Below are 22,071 nucleotides of genomic sequence, written 5' to 3'. Positions count from 1 at the left end.
CCCCAAATACGCAGGCTTCAAGGTCGCGATCGAACCCACAAACTCCTGCATACCAGGCGAGGGAGATAACATCCTCGCCTGGTATGCAGGATAGTAAAGTTATTTTTATTAACAAACAAAAAACTAAATCTGTGATCAATGAGCGGGAAAGGCCCAGGCTCAAGGCGCTTTTGAATACGAATTAAACATAAGCTGGAGGTGACTTTTGAGAAAGCCTGTGCTGATCTGTATTCCTCTCTGCCAGTGGTCACATCTTAAGATATTGATCAGAGGACAGGCATTAAAAGCAGGCTGGAGGCCAGTACAATATCGCATGAAGGGCGCGAGCCAACGAGCGTCAAAAATTAGAACGCGAGTTAAAAAAATGAAAGAAATCTTTTTTAACTCCAAAGTAATATTGGGTGTATAAATCTAACTGATATCACCCAAACCACCCAGAACCCAACCAATTGCTTGAGATGTGGGAAGCTAAGCAGGGATAAGCTTGGAAAGTGATTGAAGCTGCTGCGATGCAGTGATACAATGTCGGGCAGCGCGGCAAGCTGCGTTGTTGTACCTTACTTCTATGCTCCCACGTTAATGCTCCTCGCCTTCACAACCCGCATGGTGAAGTATAGTCAATCAGACCTAATCATTTGCACGCCGTGCGGAGGCCTTCGTCAAGGGGTGGGTTGACAAAAAGGGCTGCGCAAGCGCACGCAACAACAAAACCGGGAAACCTGAATTAATTGATGCTTCGAACGCCGTCTTCCGTGAACTTGCCAGATCGCCGTGGGAGCAGCTCTACCTGCGTGCGCTATAAACATTAGAACACCCCGACCTTAAAACATGCCAAATTGCTAAATCGCTAAGCGCGTTGCACAATGTCGTTGCATTTTCCTAATTAATGAGCAAAGACCCGACCGCCGCAGAACGAGGGGTGGGGCACGCTAATTGGCAGCAAAGTGTACCCGACTTGGATGACACACAGAGGAAATGCGTGCTTTTGCGGGGTGTGGGTGTGGGTGCGTGGGGAGCTACGGGAGGGACAAAGTCCCATCGGTGGGCTCCTCCAGCAAGCAAGGCTACGTTGGCTAGGTCACGTGGCCCGCATGGCCAGCTACCGCATGCCAAAACAGCTTTAGTTCGGCCGGATCGAGGGGGCTAAACGGGCGCGGCACGGGCTTGAGAAGAGATGGAGTAATGTGGTACAGGAGGACGTGGAGCTGAGTGGACTTGTCGATGACTGGTACCAGCGGTGTCAAGATCAGCCTCTGTGGAGGAGGCTCGTGAAGGACGCTGCTACTGGGCAGTTGAAGGCAGTCGCCCTCCAGCAACAACAACGGAGGGAAGAGGAGCGACGCTCACAACAACGAGCGGACCGCGGGGCGTCTAAAACACAGCAAAAGTTGGCAAAGCAGGGGCACAGGTTGTGCATCGGCCAGTCATCTCAGTCGGTCAACCCATGGCACCTGGGTCTGTCCCGTGACCTCCTGCCAGCGGGCGTTCGACACTCAGCCCCGGCACAAGTGCCGTGGTGACGTCGCAGCCACTTGTTGTTGTTGTTGGAGCTGCGGTGCAGTGGTTGCGACGCTGTGTTACAAGCCTAACGACATAGTTTCAGTCAATTCCCCGCTCTGACTAACATTAGTGTGCGGGTGTTGTGTGAACTGGTTCTCAGCCTACCCTAGGTCGACTCAGCCATAAATAAGTACCTGCTGCGGTGTGCAAACAACAGCACTGGGGGGGAGAGTAGAGTGGCCAGGCGTGGTCCTCGCCACAACTCCCCCTCATGCACCGCCCTGGCTATCGTACGCATGCTCGTGAACAGCACTTGCCCTCATTCAATGTAGGCTATATATGGGAGACCATTGCCTTTGTGTGTGCATATGTACGTGTCAATTCGTGCACCTGGCCTGCCACCGGCGCCCTGGTGACGTCACCGTCACTTAGTGGCAAATGGCGGGTATTGGTATTGGTCAATATGTATGCATGCTGAACTTCTTTCGCACCGTACGTAGCCAACCGTGCTAATCGGAGGTGCATGGGAGCGGTGGTGCAATGCTCAACATCACGTGGTTCCCCTGCTGCAATCTGAGTTGTATTCCTTGCAACGAACAGCACCAAAGGCACAGGGTGTCTGAAAACTGTGCTGGGCCTCCCATAGGTCGACTCGGCCTTAAATAAATACCTGGCACGGTGTGTAAACAACAGCACTGGTGCAGCAACAGTGGCTGGTGGCTGGTGGTGCCTGGCTCACAACCCCCTCATGCACCGTGTCAGCCTTACTTAACCAGGCGCTCGCTAGCAGTGCTCGCCCCAACAGCGCACGCGCGGCTACAGGGCGATCGTTGTTTTGCGCGCGAGTGCGCGCGCACAGACTCGCGTCTGCGATTTGACGGGATCGCAAGCCGAACACGGTGCGCACACACGTTGCTCCTGACAATCGTGGTCACGGAAGCGTAATATGTGGGGCACGGGCTGCGGGTGACGGCTTGGCCGAGGAGAGATGGCGAGAGAGAGGGAGAGAGAAAGAAAGAAATAATGCAATGGTTCCAGGCTACGCTCTGTCCACGAAAATAAATCAATTCCGCGGCTACACGAGCTCCGGGCGCATCCCTGCCGCTTGCCGGGGCTTGCAGGAACTCGGCGGGACTACAAGGGGACGGGCGCGGTGGCGCACACAAAGGAGCGCGGACAATGCCGACACTTCCCCCACACCCACACGAGCACGCATGCTCGCCCGCAGCGATTTCAAACGCGGCGGCGCCCACACACGCACACCGCGCGCACCCCCCCCTCGCCCGGCCGCCAGCGCCGGCGACTGCCGCCGCCGCACCCTGACCGGGGGGGGGGGGGGGGGCCCACAACGCAAATACCTTCGGCCCCTCCCGGCACGCGGCTCCGAGGGCGAAACATGTGCGTTGGAGAAAGAGTGTAAAATAAAATGTGCGCATGTACGTTGAACTTCCTTCACACCGTATGCGGCCAACCGCGCTAATCGGAGGTGCAAAACGAGGGGTGTGCACGAAATGTTCAGTGCTGGAGTCCGTCAAATTTTTTTTTTACTACGCAAAACACTGTTTCTGGGATGTACCCCGTGTTGTTCGGCACCGAGAAGATCCCCAGCACGCGCAGATAAATAAATGTCAAGAGAGGTTTTCAGGAAGAGGCAGCGGCTCCCGGCAAGTGGAGCGAAACGCGCCCAAGAAACCCGAAAACAAAGACAAAGATCCCCCGTATAGGCTTAATAGACTTTTGAGGCAAGTGCTGTTCGAGAAAACCTACGAAGGCCTGGCACCAGCACACGAGGGGGTGGGTGGCCAGCACCATGCCCTACCGCCTTTGTCTCCACAGTGGCGATGTTTACACACCGCACCAGGTACGCATTTGAGGCCGAGTCTACGTAGGGGAGACCCAGGACAGGTTCAGATAACTTTCACAGGTGTTGGCCGTGAGCGGCAATTGAACGCGTGTCGCTGAGTTCGTAGCGTGGTGCACGAATCGCTACACGACCGCTCCCCATAAAAAAAAACACACACGCATTTGTACTAGCACTGGTGTTCACATTAGGAAATTGCAAAAAGTAAATCTATAAATATCCACCCGGCTCCCAGGCTGCAGCATATGATTGTCATGGGACTGTATTTTCCATCTGTAAGCAATGAGCAATAGCTTAGTAATAACTGCTGATGAGAGGGGGGCTGGGCTCTTTATGACGGAGACAATACGCAAATTGTTTGTTGTTATTTTAAAATCCCAAAGCAGCGGCCAAGAAATATAATTTACATTTAGACAAACATCACACTCTGGGTCAACGATTGGATGAATGATGAACGCATGCTGCAGGTACTGCAAAAAGGTCCACAGAACCGTGTGTGTTACTCATGTCCAGACGTGACCAGGTGTCTTTTAATGTGATGCACAGAGAGATCAAACCTAATCACCATGCCCGATTAAATAAAAAAGTGTAGGTAATGCCAGCGGCACATTGCCCAGGGATATTTTCAGTGCACACTCTGATTTATACCGCAGTGGCATTGAAAGCACTCTCGTGCTTTTATCTTTGCCGCTGTTAGGTTTAATTTCTGGTGCGTTTGCTGCATTACCTGTTTCACAATAATAGCTCTGCTGTATGTGTTCGTTCGTGGTTATATTTAGTCTTATTCTTAGGTTTTTTCGGTAAAGTCACGTAGGTAAAAAATTTAAATTAATAAAAGTAAAATAAAAATAAAATAAAAATCACGACGTTTCGGAGGCAACACAAGCTTCCGTCTTCAGGTGGAACCGTCACAGCACGATTGCTGTCGTGATTTTTATTTCATTTGTATTTTACTTTTATTAATTTTATTTTTTTACCTACGTGACTTTACCGAAAAAACCTAAGAATGTGAATCCTTGCTGTCACGAAAGCTTCAAATCTAGAATTATATTTAGTCTCTGTACTTGCTGCGTGATATTCTGCGACGTGGCCAACACGAAACGCCCCCCCGCAAATGCAGCGACAAAGACGCGGCAAAAACTTCACCGCAAATCTTTGGGGTGGATCGTCGGAGCAGTGATGAGCGCCGCCGTGTCACGAACCCTGGGACCTGCCCTGGGTAAATCCACGGTCACCACCCCCACCCTCCTCCTCCCCCCCCATGTTACAAAAACCAAATGTTCTACCGGCGCGATTCTCCCATGTAAGTAAGACAATCGTTTCTCCCACACACTTCCCCGGGTTGTCTGTTACCCTTTATTCTTGTGTACAGAAAAAATATCTAGTAATTATATATTTTTTTTTAATTCACGGCCACAAAACTACCATCATAAGTGATGAATGGTATCTCAACGGGTTGTGAGAGCACTCCCTTTCACCAACCCCCACTGACCAGCGTGGTGAAGTATGGTCGAACAACCCCCATGACCTACAGGGCATGGAGAGGCCTTGCACAGCGGTGGATTTCGAAAGAGCTGTAAATTACCATTAAAGACACGTGGCACTTAAACGCTCCAGGGTCCTCATACAGAGTTTGAGGGAAAAAGTCCAGCCCTGTAATTAGTTGCTCTCACCACCACTGCACCAGTGGGATCGCTAGACAGCTCCTTCAGAGAGTATTTGGCCTACTATTCCACACTGGTCAGATATCTTGGAGGAGGTGAAAGTAATTGCGCTTTATACGTTGGTGGACAAGAAGCTTCCAGACATTCATTGCAAAGTCGGTCCAACTGCTGTTTGCCCGCAGAATATTGTCGGGAACCGGCCTTGCGAACAAACACAACGACGAGCGACGAGTCGCGCGCGCGCGCGCGGTTACCTCTGAGCGCCACCCAGTATCTCCTCCATTTGCGTCGAAGCGCCGGCTCGATCTTCTTGCCCTTGCGGCAGAACAGGTGCTTGGCCCTGAGCCAGCCGGCCTTGCGCACCTGGAACTGCGCCGCCGAGAGCCGCGCGGTGCTGTCCAGCAGCAGGGCTGCCGAGCCCAGCGACTCGCTCCCCGTGGGGTCGCGTGGGTCCTCGCTTCCGTCCGCGCTGCTGCTGCCCCCGCCGCCGACGCCGCCGCCGACGCCACCGGAGCCGCCGGCGCCGCCGCCGGCCATGGCGTCGGCGAGGCTCGCGAACGGCGCCCTGGTCACGCCGACGCCGCCCGACCGCCAGCCGTGCATGTAGTTCTCGTAGACGGACGTCTGCTCCGCGTCGTCCGGCGCCCGGTGGGACTCGGAGCCGTGCTGGGAGTCCTGCGGGTGGCACCACGTGGCGCTGCGCTGGATGGTGAGCGGCTGGAAGCCCGGGTCGCAGGGCCAACCCAGGTCGGGCGGCAGGGGCGAAGGGTCGCAGGGCAGCTCTGAGTCGGTGGTGCGAGCGATTCCGCTGTCGGCGCCGTCGCTGCCTTCCACTTGCACCTCGACGGGGGCCTTCTGGTAAATGAGACACGAAATCAACTTAAATGCCATTTACACTTCCCTTGATGGTGAGCAGCACAGTGGACCTGGAGAGGCCGCCGGTTTGATCTCCCGGCACGGCAGCTGAAACAATGGTGCATGTTTCTTAACACCCCCCCCCCCCCCCCCCAGTTTAACACGTAGTCGGCTTATGCGACCAATATTATCCATAATAGTTTTTTTTGGGTTAGATCGCGTAAATATAAATGTGTTATTAAACCCACCACCACCCGACATGGCAAATTAGTGAGGTTCGTCACGTAAACAAACGTGCCAATTCATTACTAGTTCAGCACACCGGCATGTTGGAGAGTGAACCCACAACATTTACAATTCGAGTGCTGTGACGTTTCGCCGGCAATTACAACCCCAGCAGTGTGAATGAGGTTCACCACAGTTTGTCCAACGGCAGGCCGCGTGTGGTGGGGTAAGGTGTGGGGACTCCCACCGTTTCCAATACGTCTGGCCAGCTCGACAGAGCAGGCCTCAATACCCTAAGAGAGGGGCTCTAGAGTTTCCTCGAGTGGAGGCACCTCTAGCAGCGGTGGCGTGCCCAAGCAATTGCAGGGCTGCACCTTTACCTTTTAAACGCCACAGTGAGTCAATCTTCACGTTGTGTAAGCTCGTTAGCAAGCATGGTTTATCCATGCGGTAATCTACCTGCTCAACATTGCAGCGAATATGTTCTCACTTTCAAGCCTTATTGGATTAGGTCATAAGCCCAACAGGTGGCCAATTCGCTACGTGGCACAGTTAAGACTCCTTGGGCACCAGGAACACAGCCCCCATTGTTGCAGACAAAACTAATTTATCGAACAATTCTCTCCCGCAACGATTCGTAATAAAACGCGCGTTATATAAAAAAAAAAGTAATTACAAATAATTCACCACGTTCAAATTTACCTTTTTAGTTTTCCGCCTGTCTAAGCTCCCGACGTAGCCGATTGGCTTGGGGTCACCGATCTCCAAATCGGCCCAGGAGACCCCAGCAGCAGGGATCCGGCCGGGCTTGAGCCGCGGCAGCGTTTGGGAAGCGTAGCCCTCGTAGCCGTTCGCCGCGCCAGCGCCGGGATTGTCGTTCTCTTCCTCGCCCCGGCCGATTATCAAGCCCAGCGACTTCGACAAGTCCCGGTGGCACGTCGCCTCCCGGGGGGGGGCGGCCACGCGGCGCGACGACACGTCTGGGACGCTGCGGAGTCCCAGTGGCTTCCACACGGGGCTGCCGGGGCCGCCGCCCTGCGACGACGTCACGGCCTGCGAGCCGCAACCGTCCGTCCCGCCACCCTGCGACGCTCCCTCCTTCGGGCAGCCGCTGCTGGGCCGTAGCGGCTGCCGATAGCCGCGTCGCGACACTAGCAGGTCCGGCACGCGCCCGTTCTCCCGGAGGTAGAACTCGCGTTTCTCGCGTCTCTGAGCGGCGGCGGCCGGGCCGCTCATTGCTCCCGCCACGGCCGCCGACTCCTCGCCCGGCGTGTCGACGTGAAACTCGACGCGCACGCCGTTGCGATCCCTGGTGTCCTTGCGGAACAGGATCTTGGGGCTGCTGCGCTGCTGATGGGCACGGAAGAGCGCGCCACGGGAGGACGACAGCGTCGTCACCGTCGCTTCGCCCGAGTGCTCGCTGCCGGAGTTGAGCGTGCTCCGGCTGCCGCCCGCTCCGCCCTCGTCCGTGGCGAAGCCGTTGACCGTGCTCGGCTCCGAGTCCAGGTCGGCGGCGCTGCTGCCTCGCCAACTCTCCGCGTTCGCGGCCGCGGTCACGGGCGCCGGCGCGGCCTTGCGGCTCGACGCGCGCCCGGGCCGAGCGGCGCGTCCGCCGGCGGGACGCGGCTCGGAGTCCGCGGGGCCCGGCGGCGCGTAGGGGCCGTAGTCCTTGCTGCGCCCGCGCAGAGAGAGGGCGCGCGACTTGGTCGGGGAGCGCGAGGTCGAAGCGGGGCCGGGCCGGTGGCCGTTGGGCAGGCCATGCTGCTGCTGGCTCTCCTGGTTCCCCATCGCCTGCGAGGAGCGAGACGCGAAGCAAAAGAATGAAAACGGCGCAAGAAAGGCGACGGCGGGAGGGTAGAGCGAGTGGCGCTGGTTGCATCGGAGACGCACTCTGTTAAAGAGCGGTGTCGCGCACGATGCAAAAAAATCTCGCTGAAATGCAGCTCACGCGAGAGTCTGTGACTCAACGTAAATACCACGAGAAGTGGCAGATGCTTTAAAATGGTCCGGTCTAGGCCTCTGCGGGGGTCAATTTCCACCTCCACACAAGAGCACAAATCTCTAGGCAGATTCTAATCTTTTTTAAAAACAGCAACTCAACGTCCATTTGAAAGCGAGCAACGAGCGGCATGTTTACCTCTCACGGCAAGAGGCAGAGCTGGAAACAAATCTTGCAGTCTGAAGCGATGCAGACGAGTCCTTGTGTTTCCCAGACGTTACTTCACCACTGAACAAAAGCATAACAACGGTGTTTCAGACGCACATTTGTTTTGCGTTACATTACACTGCCCTACATGGCAATTGTAACTGCAAATACATTTAAAGAACGCTGGAAGTGCTTCAGTCGAATGAACGGCGCGTTTAAGAGTCCCCTTTTATGTCTGCTGTCTGCAAAAGGCCTGCCCAGCATATGTCACATCAGCGCAAGCCAGCCAGCAAATTGAATTACGCAATAGTGTGCGAGTTTAACATTAATCTGACGGCAGTTTCAAATACGATTAACGTTCTCGACAAGCAGTGCAACAAAAAATCTGTTCCAAACAAAAAACCGGCCATCTGCCTCAAAACCTCATCTTAATAAATCTATAAATTTCGCAGGTCAAAATGGTTTGTTGGAAGGTCCATCGTAATTAAATGTACATTCAAACCGGGGGGTTGTGCAGCTGCGGGTTACTGCCATTAGCAAGACAAAAACGTCTAGCTGAGTAAACATCTCCGTGGCTTGTGACGCTTTCATTCTATGGAGCTTAGCAGACTTATTTAGTGCTGCAATGACTAAAAATGCAACAAACACGCACCCGGCTTCCAGGCCTGTCTGCTGCATCAGCGTGCAAGTCCGTTCTTAACCCTGTTTCCAATTATATTAATGCTTTCAACGACCACCAAGCAAGAGAAACACATTGAACTTGTGATTTGTGTATGGTCGGTTTGAGTGGGTATAATCTACACAAGAAAATATCGCTCCACAGAACACATTTGTTGAAAATAATGGGGTATGTGGTGTCATTGCAGGAAAATATACGAAGATTCTAAGTCAAGGGTTTTAAGTGTTACCCCTGTATATGCTGGGGTTTTCTCCCCACATGCGAAAATAGAAATGGAACAAATATCCCCATGCAGGACCCTTATAAATGTGAAGTGAATATACGCCCTTGAAACTCAGTCAAGTTTTATTGGGTGAGGGCCATTTTGTTCACGATATCTATGACATGTGTACTTTTGAGCAACGCGATATCATTTCATGTCCAACGGTGCTTACGCATTTACTTTCCTTAATTTCATCCTTCAGCAAAACCACGATTGTCTCAACAATCAACGCGTGCGTGCGCGTGTGTGTGCCAGAGAGTTATAAGCGTCCAGCAATCAGGGGCAGTGGGACGCAGACAGGCATTAGAAACCCGCGGCGTGACCACGCCTGGCACTCGTCGCCCACGAGTGGCCCACGTGCGCCGGTCGGCCGCGTGTCGCCCAGGAGACCCCCGAGCAGCACACAAAGCGACGGATTAAGGCGAAAAAGCGGACGATTGTGCCGCGAGGATTTAATAAAAGCGCTCTCCTGGTTCTGCTGTCATAGCACTGCCTCACGTGTATGTGTGTCTGTACGTGTGTGTGTGTCTGTGCGTGTGTGTCGGGAGCGGTGGTGTAGCGGTTAGCGCGCTGCGCTACGAACCCGGCGGCCCGAGTTCGATTCCCGCTCACGGCCAACACCGGTGACGATTATCCAAACCGGTTGTGGGCCTTCCCTAGCTCGACTCAGCCTCAAATGAGTACCTGGTGCGGTGTGTAAACATTGCCACTAAGGCAGCCAGGTGTGGTGTTGGCCTTTCAGCCCCTCGTGTGCCGTTCCGGCCTTCATAGGTACTCACTAACAGCACTTGCCCCAAAAGTATGGTAAGGCTATACGGGGGATCTTTGTCTTTGTTTTTTGTAAAACACAGCAAGTTGGCACAGGCTAGTTATCTCAGTCGACCCAGGGCACCTGGGTTTGTCCCGTGACCTCCTGCCAGCAAGCGCTCAACACTTCACGTGGCCTTTGCGAGCACACAGCCTGGCGCAAACGCCGCTTAGTGGCAAATGGCCATTGTTGTTGTTGTAAGTGGGGGAGCGGTAGTGTAGTAGCGGTTAGCACGCCATGCTACAAACCCGGCGTCCCGAGTTGGATTTCCGGTCACGGCCAACACCTAGAAAAAAATGAATCCGACGGAGCCAAACACTTTAGTTTATTTTTTTGTATAAATCTTAAGTGTTATTTACACAATGTTCATCTTAGTCATGTTTAAGGAATGTAATAGTTTCATTTAAAATGTTTAAAGCTCCACTCCTACCGAGCACGGTGAGGAGGCATTGAAACAGATGGCCAGATTTGGCTTTTTTTTTTTACACTTCCTATATTACTGCTGCGGAGGTAAATATTGAGCTTTAACATATGCAGTTTGTTCTCAGAGTCGTTATTTTTTAGCTTGCAAAGACAAACACCCCCCCCACCAACACTCACACAAACTGTTGGGGCAAGTTGCTGTTTACGGGCGCCTATGAAGGACGGCACTATGCACGTGTGGGTCGTGTTGCCAGCACCAAAGCCCGGCCGCCTTCCTCGCGCTTTGAGTTTGAGTAACGAACAAACGAGGAATTTATCCTGAGCACCGATTTAAACACAGCACCAGGCTGAGTCAACCTCCAGAAGGCACAGCAGTCTGTTCGGATATCACAGGCTGTGGCTGTTAACACCGTGCCAACAACTGTTACCACCACTCTCATACACAAATATCAAAGATCTCCCGCTACAGCCTGTTGGGGCAAGAGCTGTAAGCAAACACCTATTAACCCTGACACAGAACACAATGGGGCATGTGGCCAGCAGCACGCCAGTCTGTCTCCACAGTGGTAATGTTTGTACACGATACGAGGTGCTCATTTAAGGATGTCCAGGACCAGTTCAGATATTCGTGACTGATGTTGCCCGTGAGCGGGAATCGAAATCGGATCGCCGGGTTCGTAGTGCGCTAACCACTGCACCACCACTCCCCATCGGACATACAAAGACAAAGATCCCCCGTATAGCCTTAACATACTGTTTGGGCAAGTGCTGTTAGCAAGCACCGATGAAAGCTGGTAAGGCGCACGAGGGGGTGGGTGGCCAGCACCACGCCCGGCCACCTTTGTCTTCCCAGCGGCGATGTTTGCACACCGCAATAGGTCCTAATTTGAGACCGAGTCGACCTAGGGGAGACCCATGACCGGTTCAGATAATTGTCACTGGTGTTGGCCGTGAGCGGAAATCGAACACGGGTCGCTGGGTTCGTCGCGCTAACCGCTAACACTACCGTTCCCCCCCCCCGACACGCACGCACACATCACACACTGCAACTCTGACGTGTAACTCTTCACACGCAACAAAATGCCTATTAACTCTCATTGAGGACCGTGGAATCCTGCCAAGCATGTTCGCAGACGCCCGGCGGAGCGTGACGCCTGCACCAAAGGCCAGCTCCTCCTCCACCCCAAGACTGAGAGGGACCAACGCCTGATTGGCAGCTTGAGAGCGCCTCGCGTTTCGAGCAGCCAAGAAGTGACCCAGCAACACAAGAAGGCGGCACGAAGACTGCTGGCCAAGAGGTCGGCACTGGCTCAGTGCAGTGTTCATTTATATTGTTTGGGTCTTTCGGTAAAGTCACGTAAATAGGTTCAAAATTAATACAAAATAATAAACAAAAAACCACGACGTTTCGATCGCAACACAAGCAACCGTCTTCATGTTGCTTGTGTTGCGATCGAAACGCCGTGGTTTTTTGTTTATACATTTTTATTAATTTTTAACCTCTTCTTGGTTCTTTCGGTAAAGTCACGTAGAAGGGAAATAATAAAATAATAAAACATCATACAATACAATTGATGAATCCCTGCAGTCACGAAAGCTTTAAATCGAAATTAATTTTGAACCTATCTACGTGACTTTATCGAAAGACCCAAAGAATATGAATTCCTGCAGTCACGACAGCTTTAAGTCAGTGTTAATTTAGTCAGCCTTTCCTATTTTAGTGGGTCTTAGTCTTGTTGATGCCAACTTGTGGCACTTCACAGCAAAGTCTCTGGCTAACGCGAGCCTCGGTCATTAGCACCGAATCCCATGAGAGCCTTTGTCTGGCTCTATGAGCCTCAGTCATTTACACTGAACCCGACGGGAGTCTTAGTCTGGCCAATTGAGCCTCAGTCATTAAACAATTAACCCTATGGGAGCCTTAATATGGCTCAGAGTCTCCAAGCAGTGTTAGTCAGCGTATTTTAAATTCTGGCCATAATCTTAATCTCGTGGACCTGTGCAATCCATCAAAGTCTGAGTCATTCTCTTCGAGCCTAAAGCAGTCAAACATTTAGTCAGTCAGGCACTCGTTAATATTAAATGTTGGTGAGGGGTGTTAAACTTACCCTCCCGCAATATTATCAGGTCAGCTAATCAGGGAACTCGGTACAACTCTTTTAATTTATACTTCGTCCAATTGCCAAGTTCGGTCCTCCACGGTGCACTAGTCACCAATACCGCTACTCAACTATCGAAGCAAACCCGTATCTTTCTTAAGCCTCGTTAATTTCATCTCGGTCGGTCGCGGCTCTCTTCGCCATTGGAAAGTGAAGTCAGAATCATCAGAATATTTATTTGGACTGGAGGAAGAATCTGATGAGCCATGAAGCTCTTTTTCACAGCGGTCCAATATTGGGCAGGTCAGCAAAGTTACAACAGCAGACAATGAAACAAACAATCATAGTGCAAAATATAGAAAATGGTAAGCAAGTCACAAAATATGAATAGAAAAATAATGTAATTAACTATACAATCCTAAAATTTAGATTTAAAGCTTTTGTGACTGCAGCAATTCATATTCTTGGTTCTTTCGGTAAAGTCATGTAGAAGGGAAATAAAAAAGTAATAACAATATTAATACACATATTATTTTATTATTTCCCTTTTACGTGACTTTACCGAAAGAACCAAGAATATATATAATCCTCATCACGCTCGGTGATTTAGGTCCACTCAGTAATTGCTACCCTAAAATAAAAACAAAAGCTTTCTCCAACGAATATTTTCATTTCGTTTACACAAACTTAACGCTGGACCCGGCACATAAACGATGTACAAGGCTGAGCTGGCCGACCAGAGCCGGCTCCGAACGTCAGTGCCGGCGGCAGCCCCCCTCGCTTACCGTGCCGACGATGGCTCGCGGACGCACGGCGTGGGATCGGCAGGCTGGGATCGCCACGGGCTCGCCGGTTCATAGCTCCCAAAAAAAATAAAACACCAGCGTGGGGGGGGCACTGCCGGGGCGGCCACACTACCGAGAGGGGCCGGCTGGCAGCGGGTGCAGCGAGCGCGTGCGGCACATCTGAAACAAGAGGGAGGGGAGGAAAAAAAAAGCACAGGGTAAGAGGAGGGGGAGAGCGAGCAAATTAAACGGGCGACGGCAAAGGCGCAGCCCTGCAACCTGCTTACTCACACCACTGCTGGCGGAAAAGGGGGGCCCCCTCCATGAGAGAGCCCCCACCCCCCTCTCTATGGGGTATTTGGCCTACTTTCCACGTTGGCCAGACATTCTTGGAAGAGATGGGAGTACCCCAGAGGTCGCAAACGGGTTTTGAGTCCTTACCCGTACCCGGCCGCACCAGGGTCGCAAACGGGTACCCGTACCGATACCCGGCCGGGAACGGGTAGCCAGGTATCGGGTACCCGATTGCGACCTCTGGGATGAAGCCATGTTGCAGCCGCGGGTGGGTTGATTCTAGGAACTTGAATTGTGAAAAGAGACAAGACGTTGGGAAATGAGTGACAAACGGTTACTCACCAGTGACTCACGGCCTACCCGTACCTGGCCGCACCAGGGTCGCAAATGGGTACCCGTACCCGTCCGGGTACGGGTAGCTGGGTATCGGGTAGGTTACGGGTATCGGGTACCCGATTGCGATCTCTGGAGTACCCACACTTTATCCCACCAAACCCGACCTGCCAATGACTAACTGTGGTGTGCCCATTATTATAAACAATTGGGGTGGATAGAGGCGGGCAGATTTAAGAAATTTCCCCCAAATGTGTCAAACTGTGCATTTAAGGGAGTTTTAATTGAATCGGCGACCTCTGGAAAGCAAGTCCAGTGTGCTAACCCGTGACCATCGCTGTGGCAGCATTCCAGGCAATCGATTGCATAACGTAAAAAAAAGGGTTGGGATTTTTTTTCCGCTTCATTTTACCACGGACGTCCTGCGCAGAGATGGAGCGATGAAACTGTATGCACGTGCCAGAGGTTTTGTTGCATCACAGGACGGTAGGAGGTGGCAAAGCCAGTGAAAAAAAAGTTTGATTCCTGGCAACGGCTTACGCCAGTGCCGACGGACATCAGAACCCAGTCATGGGACGCCGCCTTTCACCGGCCCACAATGACCAGCATGGTGACGTGCGGTGAATCATGACTGATTGTACGAACGCATGTTGAACTGCTTTCGCACTGCACGTCGCCAACCGTGCTAATCGGAGGTGCGGGGGAAGGATAACAAACTAAACACAAAAAGCTGTTGTTAAGAAATAGGTTTTCAAAATATATTAATAGTGTTGGGAGACCTTCATCTAGCAGTGGAGAGATTATGGCTGATGTTGGTGACGATCATTTGTTGTGTTTTGAAATGTGAACCTTTTTTAATCTTTCCAGCTATATTAACGCAAGATTATATTCCATAAAAACGACTTCACGGGGATGGGTTACCATTCGTGACCTTTTGAAAAGTACATACATCTTAACCTCTATTTAACTCGCAGTTTGATCAGATTGGCCGAACATCGAATATAAAGTGACACCATAACACATTAACAAGTTTTTCTAAATATGGTTTAAAATCACGCTATTAAATACTAATTATATATTGTAGGGGATAGTCTACACTTATCATTACAATTATAAGCTTTTAATTAACTCCCTTAACATCCACCGACATAATTGCACAAACACAATATCGCGGTTGTGCAGTGTATAATAATAATAGTGAATAACCACGTGGTCCTTTTATTCACGTGCAAGCGCAAAATATATAGCTCGTGCGCGATAATACCAGCGATGTGTTTATTCACGTCGCCACGCCGTGATATGTATATACCGCCTTGTAATTGCCCACTCCGACAGATAGCGTGCCCAAATTAAGCAGCGCAAACATCACGATTGCCCGGCAGATATTGAGCACATGGTCAAATGAGTTTACTTGCGTGGACAGGGGGTTGGACAAACGGGCACGACACGGGCTGGAAAAGAGATGGACTGATGTGGTACGGGAGGACGTGGAGCTGAGTGGATTTGCCGACGACCGGTACCAGCGGTGTCAAGATCGGCCTCGATGGAGGAGGCTCGTGAAGGACGATGCTACTGGGCAGTTGGAGCGCCGGGCGGCTAAAATACAACAAGTTGGCACAGTAGGGAGGGGTACAGCTGGTGCATCTACCAGTCATCTCAGTCTGCCAACCCATGGCACCTGGGTCTGTCCCGAGACCTCCTGTCAGCGAGCCTTCAAGACTTCACGTGGCCTCAAAGTGCACCTGGCCTGGCACAGGCGCCGTGGTGAAGTCACCGTCGTTAAGTGGCAAATGGCGGGTATTGGCATTGGGCACACGATAAGGCGACAGCGCTAATTATTACCCGTTTGGCATCATTTCTCCGTTTTCCACCGATTTCCCATTGTTGAGATGTAACGGTAAGGCTGCCAGGAGCTATGTGCATCGCTACACAAAACAACATTCCAGCCGAAGCCCTCAGGTTACGCACAATGCGGATTACTCACATACCACGCCGGAGAAATTCCATATAACCAACAAAAAGCGGTAAGTGGCACCGATTAGACGTTTAATGTGACTCATAACTACTGCCTGCGTGGGAAATTTAATTCCTCACGAATTTCATTGAAAACAGAAACCGCGACAGCGACAACGACATCGAGAGTAACCGTGGTGCACAACACAAAAATAACCGCTCCGAGAATGTGTACAGCACGTATTGTGTGTGTGTATGTGTGTACGTTGAGCTTCGTTCGCACCGTACGTGGTAATCGGAGGTGCGGGGGAAGGACAACAAACTCAACACACACAAAAAGTCAGACATGTACAACTTCGATTTAAAGCTTTCGTGACTGCAGGGATTCATCTTCTTGGTTCTTTCGGTAAAGTCATGTCACTTTACCGAAAGAACCAAGAAGATGTACAACTTCGTATATCTGTCTAGCTGGGGAACTGAGGTACGGGCGGATATGTGAATAGGTTGGATATGCGAATATATTGAAAGGGACATTTTACCCCACTACACGCGAAATTGCCGATTGACTAACTTTGGTGTACCATTTTTCGATTTAAAGCTTTCGTGACTGCAGGGATTCATCTTCTTGGTTCTTTCGGTAAAGTCACGTAGAATGGAAATAATAAAGTAATAAAAATTTTACAAAATACATTAACTTTATTATATAATAAATAATATACTTTCTTATGTTTTATTTTTATTATTTATTATTTCCATTTGGTGTACCAGTTGACACTGTTAGGCGGACAGACAGGGGTGCCGTTTAATAAACTTTACCCATTATTTAAACTGTCGTGCCTGGCGCTGGGAGTCGAACCGGCGACATCTGCGTTGCAAGTCCAGCGCAACTAAAGCCGCGTTTGGCAGCATGCTGCGCGACGTCGTGCCGCACTCAAAAACTCGAGACTTTCAAATGAATGGGAGCGGCCTTGCCTATGCAGAGAGTCTACTTTAAAAAAAAAACTCCACATTTAATAAACGATGGCATGCGATTTGGCCGGCCGAGCTAACGGGGAATTTTTTTTTTAAGTTGCCACCAAACCACAATCCCACGTCTGGTTCCTGAGGAGTGAGGGTGGGGGGGGAGGCTGCTTTGGCTGAGCCGCAGCAGCTGTGCACAGCCCCCCAAGAAATATTCGTGCCAAGTTCAGCGCTCGGAACACGCCCAAAAAACTGTTTTGTGCGTTTGAAGAAAAACAAACAAGTCTGGTTTCTTTTTTGGGGATGGGGGGAATTAATTTTTAAGAGTCACACGTGAAGCGGCGGTGGCGGCGCAAGCTAGAACGCCGAATGGGATCGATCACGTGTGTTCGCAATGCCAACTCTGTATTCCGCTCGCACGCGTACTTATTTCCTCCACACCACGATTCATAACACGCGTGCGCTTACGAAACAAAAACTGCCGCCCGTGTATTTCTCGCCTGACATTTAGAATCCTTCGCTTTGCGGTGTGTGCGCATAGATGCTGGCTGTCGGGCTTCATTTCTCACCGAATAATTTCTGGGTTGGCCGGTGAACTGAAATTAGGTGTGCACCGTGTCTAATAACCAAAGCCACAGCGAGAGCTATGCTCGATGCGGTGTGCCGGTGTGCGCAATTATTTTTTGCTCACGTTCCTCGACGCACGCAGACACAGACCTTCGCTGAATTTTAACCGTGGATGTAGAAACGACACGCGTGGGAGGCGCGGGGTAAAGTTCTGTCATTTTGGCGACCAAGGGTTACCCTTTAAAATGAGACTCGTTCTGGTCTGAGCCCTTAACCGGTTAAACAAAATAAAAATGTAAGTGGCCAGGTGTCTCGGAGGAGGGGTTGGGGAGTGGTGGTATGAATGTCGCATCAGTGTGCATGGAGCTGGCAGTGCTGAGATCCTGGGGGTTAATTTGGGTGTCAGCGACCCTGTGATTAAACCGGGTTCTCAAGTGTAGCGAGTTTTAAGGACTCAGCTCAGTCAAAATGACAGAAAAAAAAACCAATCATCTTTAAATTTGGCTTTTAACAAGATGGTCCATTTTCCAGCTCATGGAGTTAATGTTTTTGTTTGACTAACAAGTGACGAATACAAATTTGCAATGCATTGAAAAATAAGTGCCCACTGAAAAATAACTGGAAGCATAATGAAGTAATTTCAAAAAGTGGGTCTGTTATTGCTATCTCTTCCAGAGTGAAATCGACGTCACAGGATGGTGCAAAGCTTCCTGCAAGAGTTCCAAAAGGAAATTGCTTCATCTCGCGACAAGGCAATTCAAACATTTTATAAATAAACCAGCTGAAAGTCACGTGCACATTCAGGGCCGCCTGCCCACCGTCATGACGCACGCTTCTCCCTGACCCCAGGTGCTCCACAAGAGAAGAGCCTAACCCGCCAGATGGACCGATCCGTATTTGCTACAAGCTGCCTCTCTCTCTCTGACGTGCCCCAACTTGTCATCGAGGTGAGGTTGTAAAAGGAGACCAAAGCCCAGCAATAATCCCAAGCCCTGCTGCCTCGGCCACAGCCCAGAGCCCCCTAACGATGCGGCATGTGGGCCTCAACGGCCAACCTAGCCCCCCCCCACCCAGGGGGGGCTGGGGGTCCAGTCTCAGCATTTACAATTAAAGGAATGGAGAAAAAAAACCTCAGCATTTGGCGACAATGTTGTGCTCTGGTCGTCACTGCAATTCACGGTGAGTGTGTACAACTGCTGGATCTCGGCCAGAAATGTCCACGTGATAATCATTTGTGGTGAGGTCGCTTCTGAAAAAGAGCTATATAGCTCAAGCGGGCCTCACCTGGTCAAATAATAGGAGTTAGTTGTAGTTCTTAAATTAGCTACAAAAAATCATCCCAAATTACCTTCACATTACCTATTTGGGATTACACAGAAGCAACGTCACCCTCTACCGCAAAGAAAAGAACTGACCAGGACCCTCCTGAAAAAAGTCTTGAGACTCGGCGAGACTTTCCCGTGTAAATAAGGGAAACAACTAACATCATATGCATGCACTCCTTCGAGCCGGGGAGCATTCGAGCCCAGTCTCAGAATTTACAATGAAAAAAAAGCCGAGCGATTGCTGCAAGCATCGCACTGTGATCGCCACAGTGACGGTGTACACATGCATGTAAGTCCGTACATATGCATACATGAGCTGATTGCGCCATCACGGTGATGGTTGCATGCGCTACGCGGCCGATTACCTGGGCGTGGATATGCACAGCCCTTTTGTCAATGACACTGCTGGATGAGGGGGCTTCCCCCACACCCTGCAATTCACTCCCCACGGGGATTGTTTGTACGTTGAACTTCTTTTGCACCGTACGTAGCCAACCGTGCTAATCGCAGGATCCAACCATTTAACCATACTTCACCACAACTGGTCACTGCGGATTTGGCAAAGACAGACAGCGTAGAATATATGTACATTAGGACGATGGGTTACACTGAATGTATGTTCGTTGAACTTCTTTTTTTCTGTTTGCGTGTAGTCACTTTAAGATGTTTCTTGTTCATGTTTTTGTTTGTTGCGGTTGCACCCGATTCAAGAGCCGAATGGCTCACAGGGCTATACCTAATAAATGCAACTGAAACTCCACTCCTACACCCACGACATAGCCGCCGTGCTCGGTGATCACCCATCCAGGTGCTATCCGGGCTCAAACCTGCCTCGTTTCCGAGGTCCGACGAGGTCAATCGCATTCAGCACGATTTGGTCAAAGGTGGTGGTGTAACGCACAGTCTGGACGAATAAAAAAACATCACCGTCGCACTGTAACCTCACCTCTCTCTCGCTGCCACTCCGCAGGCAGCGGGGGGGGGGGGACACGCAAGTAATTGCATAATTGATTCAAGAAAATGCAGGAAAGGCCACTTTCGATCGTGACTGCTCCACAAAATTGGACCTGAACAGGTCTCGGCATTTAATTGGGACACATTTCCGATCGATAGCGCGCGAGTTGCCCCAGAACCAAAGTCCAAACGTTACCCAACGTACAAAGCCGGCGCGCAAAAGTTTCCTTGCACAAAGGGCGGCCGCAATTCGGCCAAATGCCTAATCTCGTCGAGTTTCTCGGAGCTCCGAACCGATCCCCAGCTCCACGCCCCTTCACCAACCCGCACTGACCAGCGTGGTGAAGTATGGTCAAACAACGCACGCAACTTGATAAGGCATGGAGATGGCCTTCATCGAACAGCAGGTTGAAACACGGTCGTCACTTATTTCCACAAACTTCAAAGAGAGGCACAATAACACGTTATTCAATTAAATAAATCAATTTAAGATTTAGTTTCCTATTTAGATAAATACCTTTGAACAAAAAAAAAGACACTTACAGCCACATTGTACCAAATAAACCCAATGACCCGCACATCATGGGGGAGGCTCTCATCCAGCAGTGGAATGACAAAAGGCCTGCGCATGTACACCCGATCGACATGACGAACATCTAAAGAAGCGTTTCCAGTCATACATCGTCCAAGTAATCAGGAGCAGAAAGAACAGCGACTGCTCCTGCGTTGTAAATCCGATGACGCCTCACTCATCTGCTGCAGCGTCATCGGTTCCAAAAGCCGTGCACGGCTGATGATGATGATTTAAGCACCATCACTGACCGTGGGCAGGGGGCCTGTGCCCCGGCGCTCCCCCCGCGACCACACAAATGGTCGCCAGTGATCTGAACAAGTTGGTACGATGAACACGAAATTAATGAATCTCCGAGCAATCAACGTAACAGCCCGGCCGAACCTCACCTTGGGCAGTGGCGTGTTGAGATCACGATCAAGTCCTGCTATCTCGAAATGTGTCAAGTAAAAAAAACCAAATCGCTGCAGACCAGTGTAAATAAAAACTGCGCGCCGGCACAATGTTGCGTCTTATCGCCCGGCCGCGTTTCGCCTCGTCGCTCCGCGTTTACATCACGACCAGCCCGCGCCATCTCTCAAACCGGGTCACGGGAGATTACTTGGTCTTTTCCGACGAAAAGCGCGTGGGCTCCCACGAGCCCGGCGGCGTTTTACATTGCGGTGAGAGGGCACGGCGGCACAGGCGGCGGGGGCGGTGGGGACCTTGTCGGATGCTGCAGAGATTCTCACACGAAGGTTCGATTTGCTGCAACGACACGCCGGAATCGCAGTCGCTCGCACGGCGGAGGATTCACGTCTTGATGCGATGGTCAAAGCAGACGGCGGCCTTGCCGATTTGAGCTACCTTTGGTAATGGCTATAGGCAGAACGTTATCCTATGCTGCACTTTCTCCTTCCTCTCCCCTCTCATCTCACTCCACTCCCCTCCGCCCATTCTCCTGCCTCTCCCCTCTAATCTCACTCTCCTCCCCTACGCGCAGTCTCCTACCTCTCCTCTCTCATCTCACTCCACTCCCCTCCCCTCCGCCCACTCTCCTATCTCTCAACTCTCATCTCACTCCACTCCCCTCCGCACACTCTCCTATCTCTCAACTCTCATCTCACTCCACTCCCCTCCACGCACTCTCCTACCTCTCCTCTCTCATCTCACTCTACTCCCCTCCACGCAATTATTCTACCTCTCCTCTCTCATCTCACTCTACTCCTCTCCACGCACTCTCCTACCTCTCCCCTCTCATCTCACTCCACTCCCCTCCACGCACTCTCCTGCCTCTCCCCTCTCATCTCACTCCACTCCCCTCCACGCACTCTCCTACCTCTCCCCTCTCATCTCACTCTACTCCCCTCCACGCACTCTCCTGCCTCTCCCCTCTCATCTCACTCCACTCCCCTCCACGCACTCTCCTGCCTCTCCCCTCTCATCTCACTCTACTCCACGCACTCTCCTACCTCTCCCCTCTCATCTCACTCCTGCACTCCAAGCACTATCCGCTTAATTATTATTACTGCGCCTGTTTACCCAGGAAAGCCTCATCGAGTCTTAATACTTTTTTAGCTATGGGAGGAAATCTGAGAACGTTGAAGGCAGAGGGAGAAAATACAAACTTCATGCAAAAAGGCACTCGAGTTGGGACTCGAACCCAAGTGTTACCACTCTGTCATCCTGCCACCCAAATAACGAACCATTTCTGTTAAAGCCTCCAGTCCATGTTGGTCTCGTGGGAGGTTGCTCATTCTCATCTGCTGACTATGTACATTATAGAACTCCCTTCCCTCAGCCATCTGTGCTGTTGACAACCCTGCTT

At 51.2% G+C, this 22,071-nt stretch overlaps 1 protein-coding gene across 2 annotated transcripts in view; it reads right to left on the bottom strand.

Annotated features, from left to right (window-relative positions):
- Positions 1-22,071, bottom strand: part of LOC144947911 (rho guanine nucleotide exchange factor TIAM1-like) — a 103,975-nt gene that overhangs the window by 69,113 nt on the left and 12,791 nt on the right. Inside the window, exons 2-5 of one of the 2 annotated variants that reach the window (XM_078877311.1) lie at positions 13,308-13,487; positions 8,243-8,332; positions 6,808-7,896; positions 5,280-5,880 (exon numbers count right to left, since the gene is read on the bottom strand). In XM_078877311.1, the coding sequence (XP_078733437.1) occupies positions 5,280-5,880; positions 6,808-7,893 (1,687 nt within the window). In that variant the 5' untranslated portion in view covers positions 7,894-7,896; positions 8,243-8,332; positions 13,308-13,487. The remainder of the gene's footprint in view (positions 1-5,279; positions 5,881-6,807; positions 7,897-8,242; positions 8,333-13,307; positions 13,488-22,071) is intronic. The other variant, XM_078877312.1, reaches the window with a different exon arrangement.

The sequence above is a fragment of the Lampetra fluviatilis genome, chromosome 47, assembly GCF_964198595.1.
Source record: "Lampetra fluviatilis chromosome 47, kcLamFluv1.1, whole genome shotgun sequence".
Classification (NCBI taxonomy): Eukaryota; Metazoa; Chordata; class Hyperoartia; order Petromyzontiformes; family Petromyzontidae; genus Lampetra; species Lampetra fluviatilis.
Note: the sequence above shows the minus strand (reverse complement) of the source record. Positions and strands in the feature narration are given on the sequence as shown.